We start from the raw sequence: 12,208 nt of genomic DNA, 5'->3' as shown, positions 1-12,208 counted from the left end.
GCCCTGTGTTCATCGCAATCAGCGCTGTTTCCATTCTGCTACAGTTCGGCTTCTGCAAAAACCCATGTTGTTCATCTTGCTATCTGCTGTAGCCAAAAGCAGTTTCATAATTCACTCCAGTGCATTTCAGTGCAAGGTAAACGTTAAAAAGTTCCACGCAGAAGATAACCTAGTGATTTCCATGATGTTTGCAGGCAACAAATACCATTCTCATTCTCTTGTGTGGTTTGCGCATTGTGGGAATTTCTGCTCCCGTTTCTGTTTCTGGCAGAATTCTCTGAGATCCTAATCTTAAGCATTGCCAAGTGGTGCTCATCCCCCTGGTGCTGCTACTGCTTCCCATATCCTAATTCCTTGTTTCATGCAGTACTGCCCGATCAGCTGAAAGCCTGGTGTGTCGAAAAGTTAAGCGAGAGAGGACATTTGTCACCACAGCATCCTCTGAAGTGCATCGACATACATCGTGCGGTCCGTTATCGGCAGGAAGCTGGAGTCCGTGTCCGAATCAAGCAAGCGTTTGGGCTTAAAGGTAGCTGAAAGAACATTATTTGTGTTTCCCTCCCTGAAGTATACTAAGCAATTTCAGAGTTTGGCCTGAAGATTTGTAATGCAGCAATCCAGTTGAAGCTAAGCAGGCCAGTTCTCTATCTATGCCCAGCTTGAGTCCCATGGCAGAAAGGCAGGATGCAAGCATAATAAGCAAATAAAATAAATAAATACTAGCAGACCCTGCAGCAAAATTTTGCAGTGTTGAGTGTTCCTGTTCACTGTTCTGCCTCCTTGATATTCCATTCCATTTGATTCCCTTTCTATTCTGGTTTTCTCATTTTTCTTCCTCCAATAGCATTCACTATCCACTGAGCATGCTCATTGGGCTGTTTCTCCCCCCCCACACAAACATTTTAAGGGTGTTATTCTAATTCTTTTTTCATAGTTTTGCCAACTGTGGGGTTCCTTCAAACCTGGGTGGTGTTTTTATTGGTCTACAGCAGTAATAAACAGCAGCAGTGGCATGGGGGGTGCCGTTTTGGCTACATAAGCAGCGGCACTCATGCCTGAACTAAATAGAGGGATTTGTTGCTGCTGCTTCTTTGCAGTCTCTGACAATGATAGAAACTAGGTTGATTATTTCAGGCGTTTCTTGCAGCTTAGCCCGTGTAAGACACGTGTCAGCCAAACTCTTGGTTGCTTAGATAAAGACATACACAGTCTCTGCGTGGAGAAGGAAGTCTTGAAGAAGACTCTGGTTATTGGGAGAAAGATGGTTATCTTCGTTTTATGAGCGAGAGAAATCTTGCTCATACATTTGTTTTTATTCATTTAGATCATTTCTATACCACTTAATGCACACACACACACACATATATATAATCTCGAAGTGGTGAACAGAAAACTAAAACAAATGTTACAGAAATACAGAATATATATACACAAATGTTATGTCAATAAAAATGATGGCTGTAATGATGACAATAGACAGGCATCAGTTCTTTCTTTAACACATAGAAGAGACTGTCCATCAACAGGGAAAGCTGTGGCCTCTCTCTGAGCTGGGGATGGGGGAGAAATTCCATTCAGCTCACTCTTGCACTTGCACTTAGGGGAGCACAAGAGGTAACCGAGATCCCAAAGGAGTAAGGTGAGTAGCGCATGTTCATTCCACTTTCCCTGCTCTGTACAATATATAGTTGTAGGTAGAAAGGCCTTTCCCAGTTATTTTTGTTAGCAAACCGTTAAATATGTATAATTTTTACTGATTTGTGTTTTCTTCCCCTTTCAGCTGATGGTTGTTACGTGAATGCACTGGCCAGAATCCTTAAGGGGGCTGCAAGCATGCAGTTGCCTGAGTTGCCTCAACGCTGGGGAGGAGAAGAAACATTCCTGGTGCAACAACTTGATTTTTCAAGCCTGCAGAGATCGCCCAAGTGGATTGATCCATCTGTGGTACGGAGTCGCCGAACTGCCATCTTGCAGTAGTGGCAGATGGCCATTGGGACTGGTAGGGTGGAAGGCAGGGAGCCGAACAGTAGGTGGTGCCAGGGCCAATAACAGGCAAAACTAACTACAGTGGTGCCCCACAAGACGAACGCCTCGCAAGACGGAAAACCCGCTAGACGAAAGGGTTTTCCGTTTTGGAGGCGCTTCGCAAAACGAAATTCCCTATGGGCTTCCTTCGCAAGACGAAAGCCCATAGGGAAATCTCCGGGACAGCGGGGAAGCGCAGCGCGTCTTCCCCACTGTCCTCGGACCTCCTCCGAAGGCTGGCAGTGGGGCGGAGAGCCCTTCTCCCCGCGCCAGCCTTCGGAAGGCTGCTTCGAAGGCTGGCGGTGGGGCGGAGAGCCCTTCTCCCCGCGCCAGCCTTCGGATGGCTGTCCTGAAGACTTGCGGTGGGAGGAGGGTTTTTCCTTCCCACCGCCAACATTCAGAATACTGTTCTGAATGTTGGCGGTGGGGAGAAAAAACCCTCCTCCCACCGCAAGCCCCGGGAACAGAGGAGAAGCGCTGCACGCCTTCCCCTCTGTTCCCATACCTGTCCAAAGGCTGGCGGTGGGGCGGAGAGACCTCCTCCCGTCGTCAGCCTTCGGAAGGCTGCTCCGAAGGCTGGCGGTGGGAGGAGGTATCTCCGCCCCACTGCCAGCCTTCGGAAGGCTGTCCTGAAGACTTGCGGTGGGAGGAGGGTTTTCCTTCCCACCGCCAACATTCAGAATGCTGTTCTGAATGTTGGCAGTGGGGAGGAAAAACCCTCCTCCCACCGCAAGCCCCGGGAACAGAGGAGAAGCGCTGTGCGCCTTCCCCTCTGTTCCCGTACCTGTCCTGAAGGCTTGCAGTGGGGAGAAAAGCCCTTCTCCGCACCGCCAGCCTGGCAAGCGGTCTCCATAGGAACGCATTCATTGATTTTTAATGCATTCCTATGGGAAACCGTGCTTCGCAAGACGAAAAACTTGCAAGAAGAAAAAACTTGCGGAACGAATTAATTTCGTCTTGCGAGGCACCACTGTAATTCCAGTTTCATCCCCACCCTCTTCCTCCCTACTGAGTTATACAAAGACAGGCCTGTCATTAAGGAGGAGGAAGCTGACAGGCAGTGTAGCCCAGGCATAGGCAAATTTGGCCCTCCAGATGTTTTGGGACTACAACTCTCATCATCCCTAGCTAACAAGGCCATTGGTCAGGGATGATGGGAGTTGTAGTCCCAAAACATCTGGAGGGCCAAAATTGCCTATGCTTGTAGTCACTGAGTGTAAGTCAGAAGGTAGGCAGGTGAAGGCAGACTGAGCTTGGTGGGGGACTGCCCCATTCAGCCTAATGGACCAGCCTCCACTATCTGCTTGCTTTCACTATATGTGCGAAGTGACAATTAGGATAATAGACTTGTAGAGTTGGAAGGTACCCCAAGAGTCTAGACTGCAATAGAACAGCTATAGAATCCCTAACAGGTGTCCACTTAGCCTCTGTTTAAAAGTCTCCAGGGAAGGAGAGTCCGTCACCTTCTGTGGAAGTCCATTCCACTGCTGAAGAGCTCTTGCCATCAGAAAGTCTTCCCAATGTGTAGTCAGAATCTCCTTTCTTGCCATGTGAATCCATTGGAGCAACTATTTTAACTGTTTCACTGTGATAAGAAACATCTAAGCCTGCCATTGCTGGGCTCTCCAAGGTGTGGGGCCTGCTATTTCATGCCACTATTTCAGTTGGATTAAGCAGTTTCTCCAAAGGAAGAAGGCCTTTTGTCTCGTTTGGCTGGCTAGCTGTCTGAAATGAATATAGATCAGAGGTGGGGAGCCTGTTCTGTTGAGGGCTGCAATCTCTTGGGTGCTTAGGGGCCAGGAAGTCTGTTGAGTAGCACATTCTGACAGTGAACAGAGCCAGAAGTGAGCAAGGCACCTCTGTGCGCGTTCTCTCTCTCCATCTCCCCCAAGCCCTTTCCCTGTTTTCCCCATCCTTGCAGCCCACAGGAAAAATTAACCAAGGGCCACATGAAACATTAGCAAGGACCGCATGTTGCCAAACCCATTATAATACAGATTCCCCCCCCCCCCCCGAAAATCACATTGAAGGGACATCAGGTATGTCCTGGGCAGGAAAAGTTAGTGGATTCTGAAGGGAAAGGCTTGGTGTGGTCTGGACTGTGGATTTACATTGGTTCTATTTCACTGATCATCCCAGCTGCCGTTCCTTACTGTTCCCAACTAAGGAACCTTTTAAAAAACGAAGATTCCACTAGACTTCAATGAAAACAGATCTTGCAATGTCTAGAACTTCTTCCTAGATAGAGAAGGAAATGTATGACAGTACATAATTTCCTCCTGCACCTGCCATGTGACAGGGTAAAGTAAAGGTAAAGGGACCCTTGACCATTAGGTCCAGTCGTGACCGACTCTGGGGTTGCACGTTCATCTTGCTCTATGGGCCGAGGGAGCCGGCGTACAGCTTCCGGGTCATGTGGCCAGCATGACTAAGCCGCTTCTGGCGAACCAGAGCAGCGCATGGAAAAGCCGTTTACCTTCTCCGGAGTGCGGAGCGGTCCCTATTTATCTGCTTGCACTTTGACGTGCTTTTGAACTGCTAGGTTGGCAGGAGCAGGGACCGAGCTCACCCCGTCGCAGGGATTCGAACCGCCAACCTTCTGATCGGCAAATCCTAGGCTCTGTGGTTTAACCCACAGCACCACCTGCATCCCTCTTGTGATAGGCTAACGTCCCATACATGCCTGTGCAAAGGCATTGGACTTTGCCTGGCACCGTTATCACAGAAGGATTGGTGCCAGCCTACTTTTCATTGTAGCCTAGCAAACATGTCATTAGCCCTACCTTGCTTGTTTGGCTTGTACTACATGAATTATTTTCCATTTTTTGTCCATTGTGCCACAAAGCAGCCACAGGTTCAGCCATCAGCAAGTCTTTATGTGTTCCATTCCGTTCCATTTCCATGTATTAGTTACACACAACATTGTTTCCATTCTGCTGCAGTTCATTTTCTTCCCAAAACGATGTTGTTCATCTCGCTGTCCACTCTGGCAAAATGGCATATTTACACAACTAATTACATAAAACACATTAAGTTGTCATTACATTGTTTCACCCAATCAATTTCACATTGCAAATGGAGGGAGGAACATAATGAATTATGTAATGTTTGTGGAATGACAGGAACAGCAACTGCAAATCCTGATCACATTTGATGGATTCATTTCTGTTCCGGACATGGGATGAGAAAGCGAACATTGGCAGTTTTTGGTTTCGTTAGAATTCCCTGACATCCCTCTTTGTTAGGTAGTCCTTTTAGTCTGCGCACTTCGACAGCCTAGCATTTTTATATGAACTCGTGGCCAAGGAAAAGTTCCTCCAGACATTTTCCCACAGGAACCTAAAAAAAAACCCCACGTTCGCAAAATGAGCGTTTAAACTGAGATCAGCTTTCTGAAATGTACTGCACAGTTCCTGCTATTTACGATTCTCCTGAAACATCCAAACATCTGTTGTGCACAGAAATGAAATCTTGGTTAACTGCTGAGAACTGCTCCCTTCAACGCAGGAGAATCAAATTGCCCATCAGTTGCCTTACACAGATTTAGCTGTGAAGTGATGATATGAAGAGGCGGTTTAAAGTATCTCTTTGTGCATTTAGCAACTCTGGAAATGTGCTGTCTCAGTCGGATCCCTCCTCTCCCCTCTCTTCACCTCAAAATGAAAATAAAATATCGCACCATAACCCAATCATAATCTTCAGCTGATGTTCTTATACTGCAAGGATGCTGATCTTCTTAAGTCACACTATTACCCCAGGACAGGGAATATTTTATGTTTGCTTTTTAGAATTGTTAATATTTTTTTTCTTTTGACTTGAGATTCATTTTCCCTATTCAAGACATGCCTCAACATCCAGTTATGGAGCTTAGAATTAAAGGATCGTGACATTCTTAGAGCGGTGTGGCTGGTTTGGAAGTGGCGTCATCTTGCTCATTCCAAACGTAACTATTCTTCTCTAGGGGCTAGTTCTGAAAAAATCAGTTCTGCAGATTTTAAAGTCAACTGCTGAAAGTCAAGGGTGCCACTTGGCTGGGATTGACTGCAGAAGGTGCTGATTGGTTGGTACTGGCTAAGGGTGCTGATTGGCTAGTGCCTGTGATAGCACCAACAGCCACCCAACATGTCCTTAGAGCAATGTAATTGTTTTATAAAAAATTAATGCAGGCTTTTCTTACTACTATTCTGCCTCCAGAGGCTCTTTTTTAAACCACGAGAAGGATAGCTGAATGTATAAACCAATAAGCACACACCTGCTGTCAAAAAAGCAAAATAATAATAATAATAATAATAATAATAATAATAATAATAATACCTTGCCCATCTGACTGGGTTTCCCCAGCCACTCTGGGTGGCTTCCAGCAAAATGTTAAAATACAATAATTCATCAAATATTAAAAGAGGGCTGCCTTCAGATGTCTTCTAAAAGTCAGATAGTTGTTTATTTCTTTGACATCTGATGGGAAGGTGTTCCACAGGGCAGGCGCCACTACCAAGAAGGCCCTATTTACAGGTGACGGCCTGCCTGACAGGGGGGAAGAGTTAAGAAGCCTGTTAAATATTTCTTCCTGGAGGGGGGAAATAATAATAATAATAATAATAATAATAATAATAATAATAATAATAATTTTTTATTTATACCCCGCCCTCCCCAGCCAAGGCCGGGCTCAGAGCGGCTTACAAGCAATAATAAAAACAAGATGAATGATTACAAACTTAAAAACAAAAATAAAACACAACAATTAAAATAATGGAACATTAAAATATTAAAATGTAGCCTCATCGCAGGAGGAGAAGGAAAAGAAGGGGGGAAAAGAGAGAGAGGGGGGGGGGGAGGGAATCAAACTGGCTCCAAGCCAAAGGCCAGGCGGAACAACTCTGTCTTACAGGCCCTGCGGAAAGAAATCAGATCCTGCAGGGCCCTGGTCTCATGAGGCAGAGCGTTCCACCAGGCCGGAGCCAGAGTTGAAAAGGCCCTGGCTCTGGTTGAAGCCAATCTAACTTCCTTAGGGAAGTTAAATGAAATGAGATGCTTGGAATTTTATATTTCTGAAACCCCTCTTGGCTTCCCACATTCTCATGCCATTGTGTTCAGTCTTTTAAAACATTCCTTGGATCTTGTATCAGCTCTTTGCCGTGCGTCTAAATTTCCTCTGCCTTATTGTAGGTTTTGCATCCTTATCTTGATGATCACAGCGTTCTGCTAGTCCAGATATACAGCTTGGATGCTATTTACACCCCAGATCCGAGTGGACAAAGACCAGGCACAGTCGCACCACGTTCTGGCCAGAACATCGAGCTCAACGAACAATCCCAGCTGGGGTGGACGGTTCTTCCACTCTTCAACAGGTGAATCTAAATGTACCGTATTTTTCGCTCTATAAGACACACTTTTTCCCTCCTAAAAAGTAAGGGAAAATGTGTGTGCGTCTTATGGAGCCAATGCAGGCTGCGCAGCTATCCCAGAAGCCAGAACAGCAAGAGGGATTGCTGCGCAACAAAAGCAGTGATCCCTCTTGCTGTTCTGGCTTCTGGGATTCAGAATATTTTTTTCCTTGTTTTCCTCCTCCAAAAACTAGGTGCGTCTCATGGTCTGGTGCGTCTTATAGAGCGAAAAATACGGTAGATGCTTCTGTGTTTGGGTTTTTAGACTTACAGCAGAGCCTTGAGCATATTTACTGGAATGTAAGCCCCGTTGTGTTGTATCAAATGTTATTCATACTCTGAGTAGACCCATTGAAATTGATGCACCTGACTATGATCACAGCCACCTAATACGTTGAAAGTGTATTTAAGGCACATGGCTTTCCCCAGAGAATCCTGGGAAGTGTTGTTTAGTGTCACTGTGACCCAAGACATGGGTTCCGGTCATGGCAGTGGCTGTTTTGGGAATGCTTGGTGCCATCCTGATCAGTGAGAGGCGGCCTTAAAGCCATAAACCCTGCTGTTATTTGAACCAAACCATCGGTAGTAAAAACGACTGGTGGCTCCAAATCCCATTTAAAGCGGGAGAAAGGGAGATGAAATCTAGATCAGTGCCAAAATCTGGATGGGTTATTGCCGCATCTGCAACTGAAGGATAAGCAAGCTATCTTGGGAGAGAAGGGAGGTATATTTACTGTTCAGCTTCCCAGTTTTCGGAGCACAAAATGCCAGCATTTATATCTGGAGCGGATCCCTTAACTGCCCTCCCAGAGATAGAATTACCCCCTAGATGAAATGGAAGCAGAGAAGGCGGAAGGCAGCTGCAAAAGCTGCTGCTCGCCTTGAGAATGGACAAGGTGATGAGATGCCACCTGCCCGTTCCTTCAATATACTTGCAAGGAGAATGGACTGCACTGGTTCTGTTCACACCATAGCAACAAGACCATAGCTCGCTAGAAGAGCATCTGTCCAGCATGCAGAAGGTCCTGGGTTCTGATCCCAGCGTCTCCTGGTAGGGCTGGGAATGTCTCCTATCTGGAGAGCTGCTGCCAGTCAGTGTAGACAATACTGAACTAGATGGACCAATGGATCTAACTCAGTATAAGGCAACTCCTTGTTCTCCTACAAATGAGCTCTCAGCTGGGAGGTCCCTAGCTGAAATCTCAGCTCAGTTAGCATTGCCCTGAATGGCTTTAAACAAACCATTTTACTCTCTGTGTCAACCACAGACACCCCTTCCCCAGTCTATAGCATGGGGATGATAGTGCAGGCCTATCTTCTCAAGGCTGTTGTAGGAATAGCAGCTAAAAGGCTTTTGAGGACTTAGGAAAAGTGCTTTAAAAATACAAAGTGCGACTGTTTTCAAGGGCGGAATCATTACTGCTCCCTTTCAGTGGCATAGCCAAGTGGAGGTGGTCTGTAGAGCAGGGCTAGGGAACCTGCAGCCCTCCAGCTGTGGTTGGACTCCAGCTGGAGGGCTACAGGTTCCCCCAGACCTGTTGCAGCATATCTGCAAGTCTCCCTTATCAGCATCAATGGAGGAGCAACTGCTGTATCCCCACGCTCTGGACCAAATGGAAGGGATGTGAAGCAACTTGTACAGGCTCTAATAATAATAATAATAATAATAATAATAATAATAATAATAATAATAATAATAATTTTTTATTTATACCCCGCCCTCCCCAGCCAAGGCCGGGCTCAGAGCGGCTTACAAGCAATAATAAAAAAAAGATGAATGATTACAACTTAAAAACAAAAATAAAACACAACATTAAAATATTAAAATGTAGCCTCATCGCAGGAGGAGAAGGAAAAGAACAAAGAAAGAGGGAGGGAGGGAATCAAATTGGCTCCAAGCCAAAGGCCAGGCGGAACAACTCTGTCTTACAGGCCCTGCGGAAAGAAATCAGATCCTGCAGGACCCTGGTCTCATGAGGCAGAGCATTCCACCAGGCCGGAGCCAGAGTTGAAAAGGCCCTGGCTCTGGTTGAAGCCAATCTAACTTCCTTAGGGCCTGGGACCACTAGGGTGTTGTTATTTATGGACCTTGAGGCATACCAGGAGAGGCAGTCCCATAGGTACGAGGTTCCTAGGCCGTGAAGGGCTTTAAAGGTCAAAAGCAGCACCTTAAATCTGACCCTGTACTCCACCGGGAGCCAGTGTAGCTTGAAAAGCACTAGGTGAATATGCTCCCATGGCAGAGACCCCGTGAGGAGCCTCGCTGCAGCATTCTGTACCCGCTGGAGTTTCTGGGACAGCTTCAAGGGCGAATTACAGTAGTCAAGCCTGGAGATGACCGTCACATGGATCACTGTGGCCAGGTCGGGGCGGAAAAGGTAAGGGACCAACTGCTTGATGCGGCGAAGGTGGAAAAATGTCGCCTTGGCTGTTGCTGTAACTTGCGCCTCCCTGGAAAGGGAGGCGTCAAGGATTACACCCAAACTCTTAACGGAAGGCAATGGCACTAATTGGGCCCCCGCAAGAGAAGGGAGTTGGTCCCTCATCCCCATGCCACCCTGACCTAGCCATAGGACCTCTGTCTTTGAAGGATTTAGTTTCAATCGGCTCCCACGAAACTATCCGGCTACAGCTTCCAAGCATCTGGTCAGTGTGTTCGGGGCCGAGTCGATGTGGCCATCCATCAGCAGATAGAGCTGAGTGTCATCAGCATATTGGTGACAGCCCAGCCCAAAGCTCCGGATAATCTGGGCAAGGGGGCGCATAAAGATGTTAAAAAGCATCGGGGAGAGAATTGCGCCCTGCGGCACTCCACACACCAAGGAGTGGCGCGACGACATTTCCCTCCCTAGTGCCACCCTCTGTCCCTGACCAGAGATAAAAGAGCACAACCAGTTACGGGCTATGCCCTGTATCCCCACGTCTACGAGGCGGTGGTCCAGAAGATCATGATCGACCATGTCAAAGGCTGCTGACAAATCTAAAAGGATCAGCAGTCCTGACCCGCCTCGATTCAGTTGTCTACGGAGATCATCTGTTAGGGCAACCAGAGCCGTCTCCGTTCCAAAACCAGGATGGAAACTGGACTGAAATGGATCTAATGCCGATGTTTCCTCCAGAAACCTACCAAGCTGTTCAGCAACCGCTCTCTCAATTACCTTACCCAGGTATGGAAGATTTGAAACTGGGCGGTAATTGGATAGGTCTAAGGGATCTGATGAAGTTTTTTTTAAGAGTGGACACACCACTGCTTCCTTCAGTTCCCCTGGCAATGTCCCTGTGTCAAGGGACAAATTGATAATTTCAACCAGGGGGGTCCGCGCAACATCTGGACACTCCCTAATCAGCCAAGACGGGCACGGATCAAGGAGGCAGGTGGTGGGCCTACCAACTTGGCGGAATCTATCCACATCAGTAGGGAGTATCCGATCGAAATGGTCCAACACTGGACCTGAAGTCAGTCGAGGGGCCTCCAGTTCAGTCACTGTATCTAAATTGGCAGGGAGGTCATGGCGGAGCAACAGGACTTTCTCCGCAAAAAAGCTCGCAAATGCCTCACAGCTGTGGGTCGAATTTGTGCTTGAATTTGGTTGTTCTCCTAAGGACGTTATTGACCTAATTATTCTAAAAAGTTGTGCCGGGCGAGAGCTAGCGGATGCAATGGAAGCTGCAAAGTAAGATTTCTTAGCAGCTTCCATAGCCATCTCATAGGCTTTCATAAGCATCCTATAAGATGTTATTGAGGCTCCGTCACGAGTCCGTCGCCATACTCGCTCTAGCCGTCTGAGATCCCGCTTCATTTTCCGGAGCTCCTCAGTAAACCAAGGGGCCCGGTTTCGACGGGGTCACAGAGGGCACTTAGGTGCGATCTCATCAATGGCTGCCAAGAGCCGGTTATTCCAGTCCTCAACAAGGTCATCTATTGAGTCGCCAGGAGGAGCAGGGTTCCGCAAGGCTTGTCGGAATCTATCAGGATCCATCAGTTTTCGTGGACGAGCCCAAATAGGTTCGCCACCTGAGCCGGGGAGGAGCAGGAAGTCAATATTGGCTTTCAGAGCGTAGTGATCAGACCATGGCACTTCCACAGTGGGGAGCATGATCACATCTATGCCAGCCCCAAAGATCAGATCCAGCGTGTGGCCTGCTTGTTGAGTGGGGCCCAAAACAAACTGGGAGAGCCCTAGTGTTGCCATGGAAGTCACTAGGTCCAGAGCCTGTGAGGAGGGAGCGGCATCGGCATGGACGTTGAAGTCTCCCCAAACCAGTAGGTTTGGGAACTCCAAGGCCCAGCCTGCCACCACCTCCAGCAGGTCTGACAGGGTGGCTGCCGGTGTGCTGGGTGGTCGGTACACCAGCCAGACAGCCAAGCTTTCCTTGATGCCCCACACGAGACCAACACATTCAATGCTGGAGATTGCCGGTGATGGCAGAGCTCTGAAAGAGCAATCCTCCCAGATTAACAACGCTACTCCTCCCCCCCGACCCACAGTCTGCGATTGATGGAGGACAGAGAAACCTGGGGGTGTTATCTCATGTAGGGAGACTACTTTACCTTCCCGTACCCAGGTCTCCGTCACGCAAGCCAGGTCAATCTCCTGCGAGACAAAAAAGTCACACATGGTGGCGGTTTTGTTGCCTATGGACCTGGCATTGGACAGCACCAATGACGGAGGTGTGTAATCCTTGCTCTCCCTACCCTCATCCCTTGGGATGGGGCGTAGATTGGAAGGGGTTCGAGGATCACTGCATCTCGAAACCCTTCGCCGATAGAGATATCTAGCCCCACCGCCATTCCTCCC

At 47.7% G+C, this 12,208-nt stretch overlaps 1 protein-coding gene across 1 annotated transcript in view; it reads left to right on the top strand.

Moving 5' to 3' along the window:
* Positions 1 to 12,208, top strand: part of LOC310832831 (uncharacterized protein) — a 74,340-nt gene that overhangs the window by 44,227 nt on the left and 17,905 nt on the right. The window contains exons 24-26 of the mRNA XM_083715021.1: positions 368 to 529; positions 1,781 to 1,944; positions 7,192 to 7,373. Coding sequence (XP_083571147.1) covers positions 368 to 529; positions 1,781 to 1,944; positions 7,192 to 7,373 — 508 coding nt within the window. The remainder of the gene's footprint in view (positions 1 to 367; positions 530 to 1,780; positions 1,945 to 7,191; positions 7,374 to 12,208) is intronic.

This window comes from Podarcis gaigeae (genome assembly GCF_964106915.1).
Source record: "Podarcis gaigeae genome assembly, chromosome: 15".
NCBI classification, from domain to species: domain Eukaryota; kingdom Metazoa; phylum Chordata; class Lepidosauria; order Squamata; family Lacertidae; genus Podarcis; species Podarcis gaigeae.
This window is presented reverse-complemented; position numbering and strand designations above follow the sequence as displayed.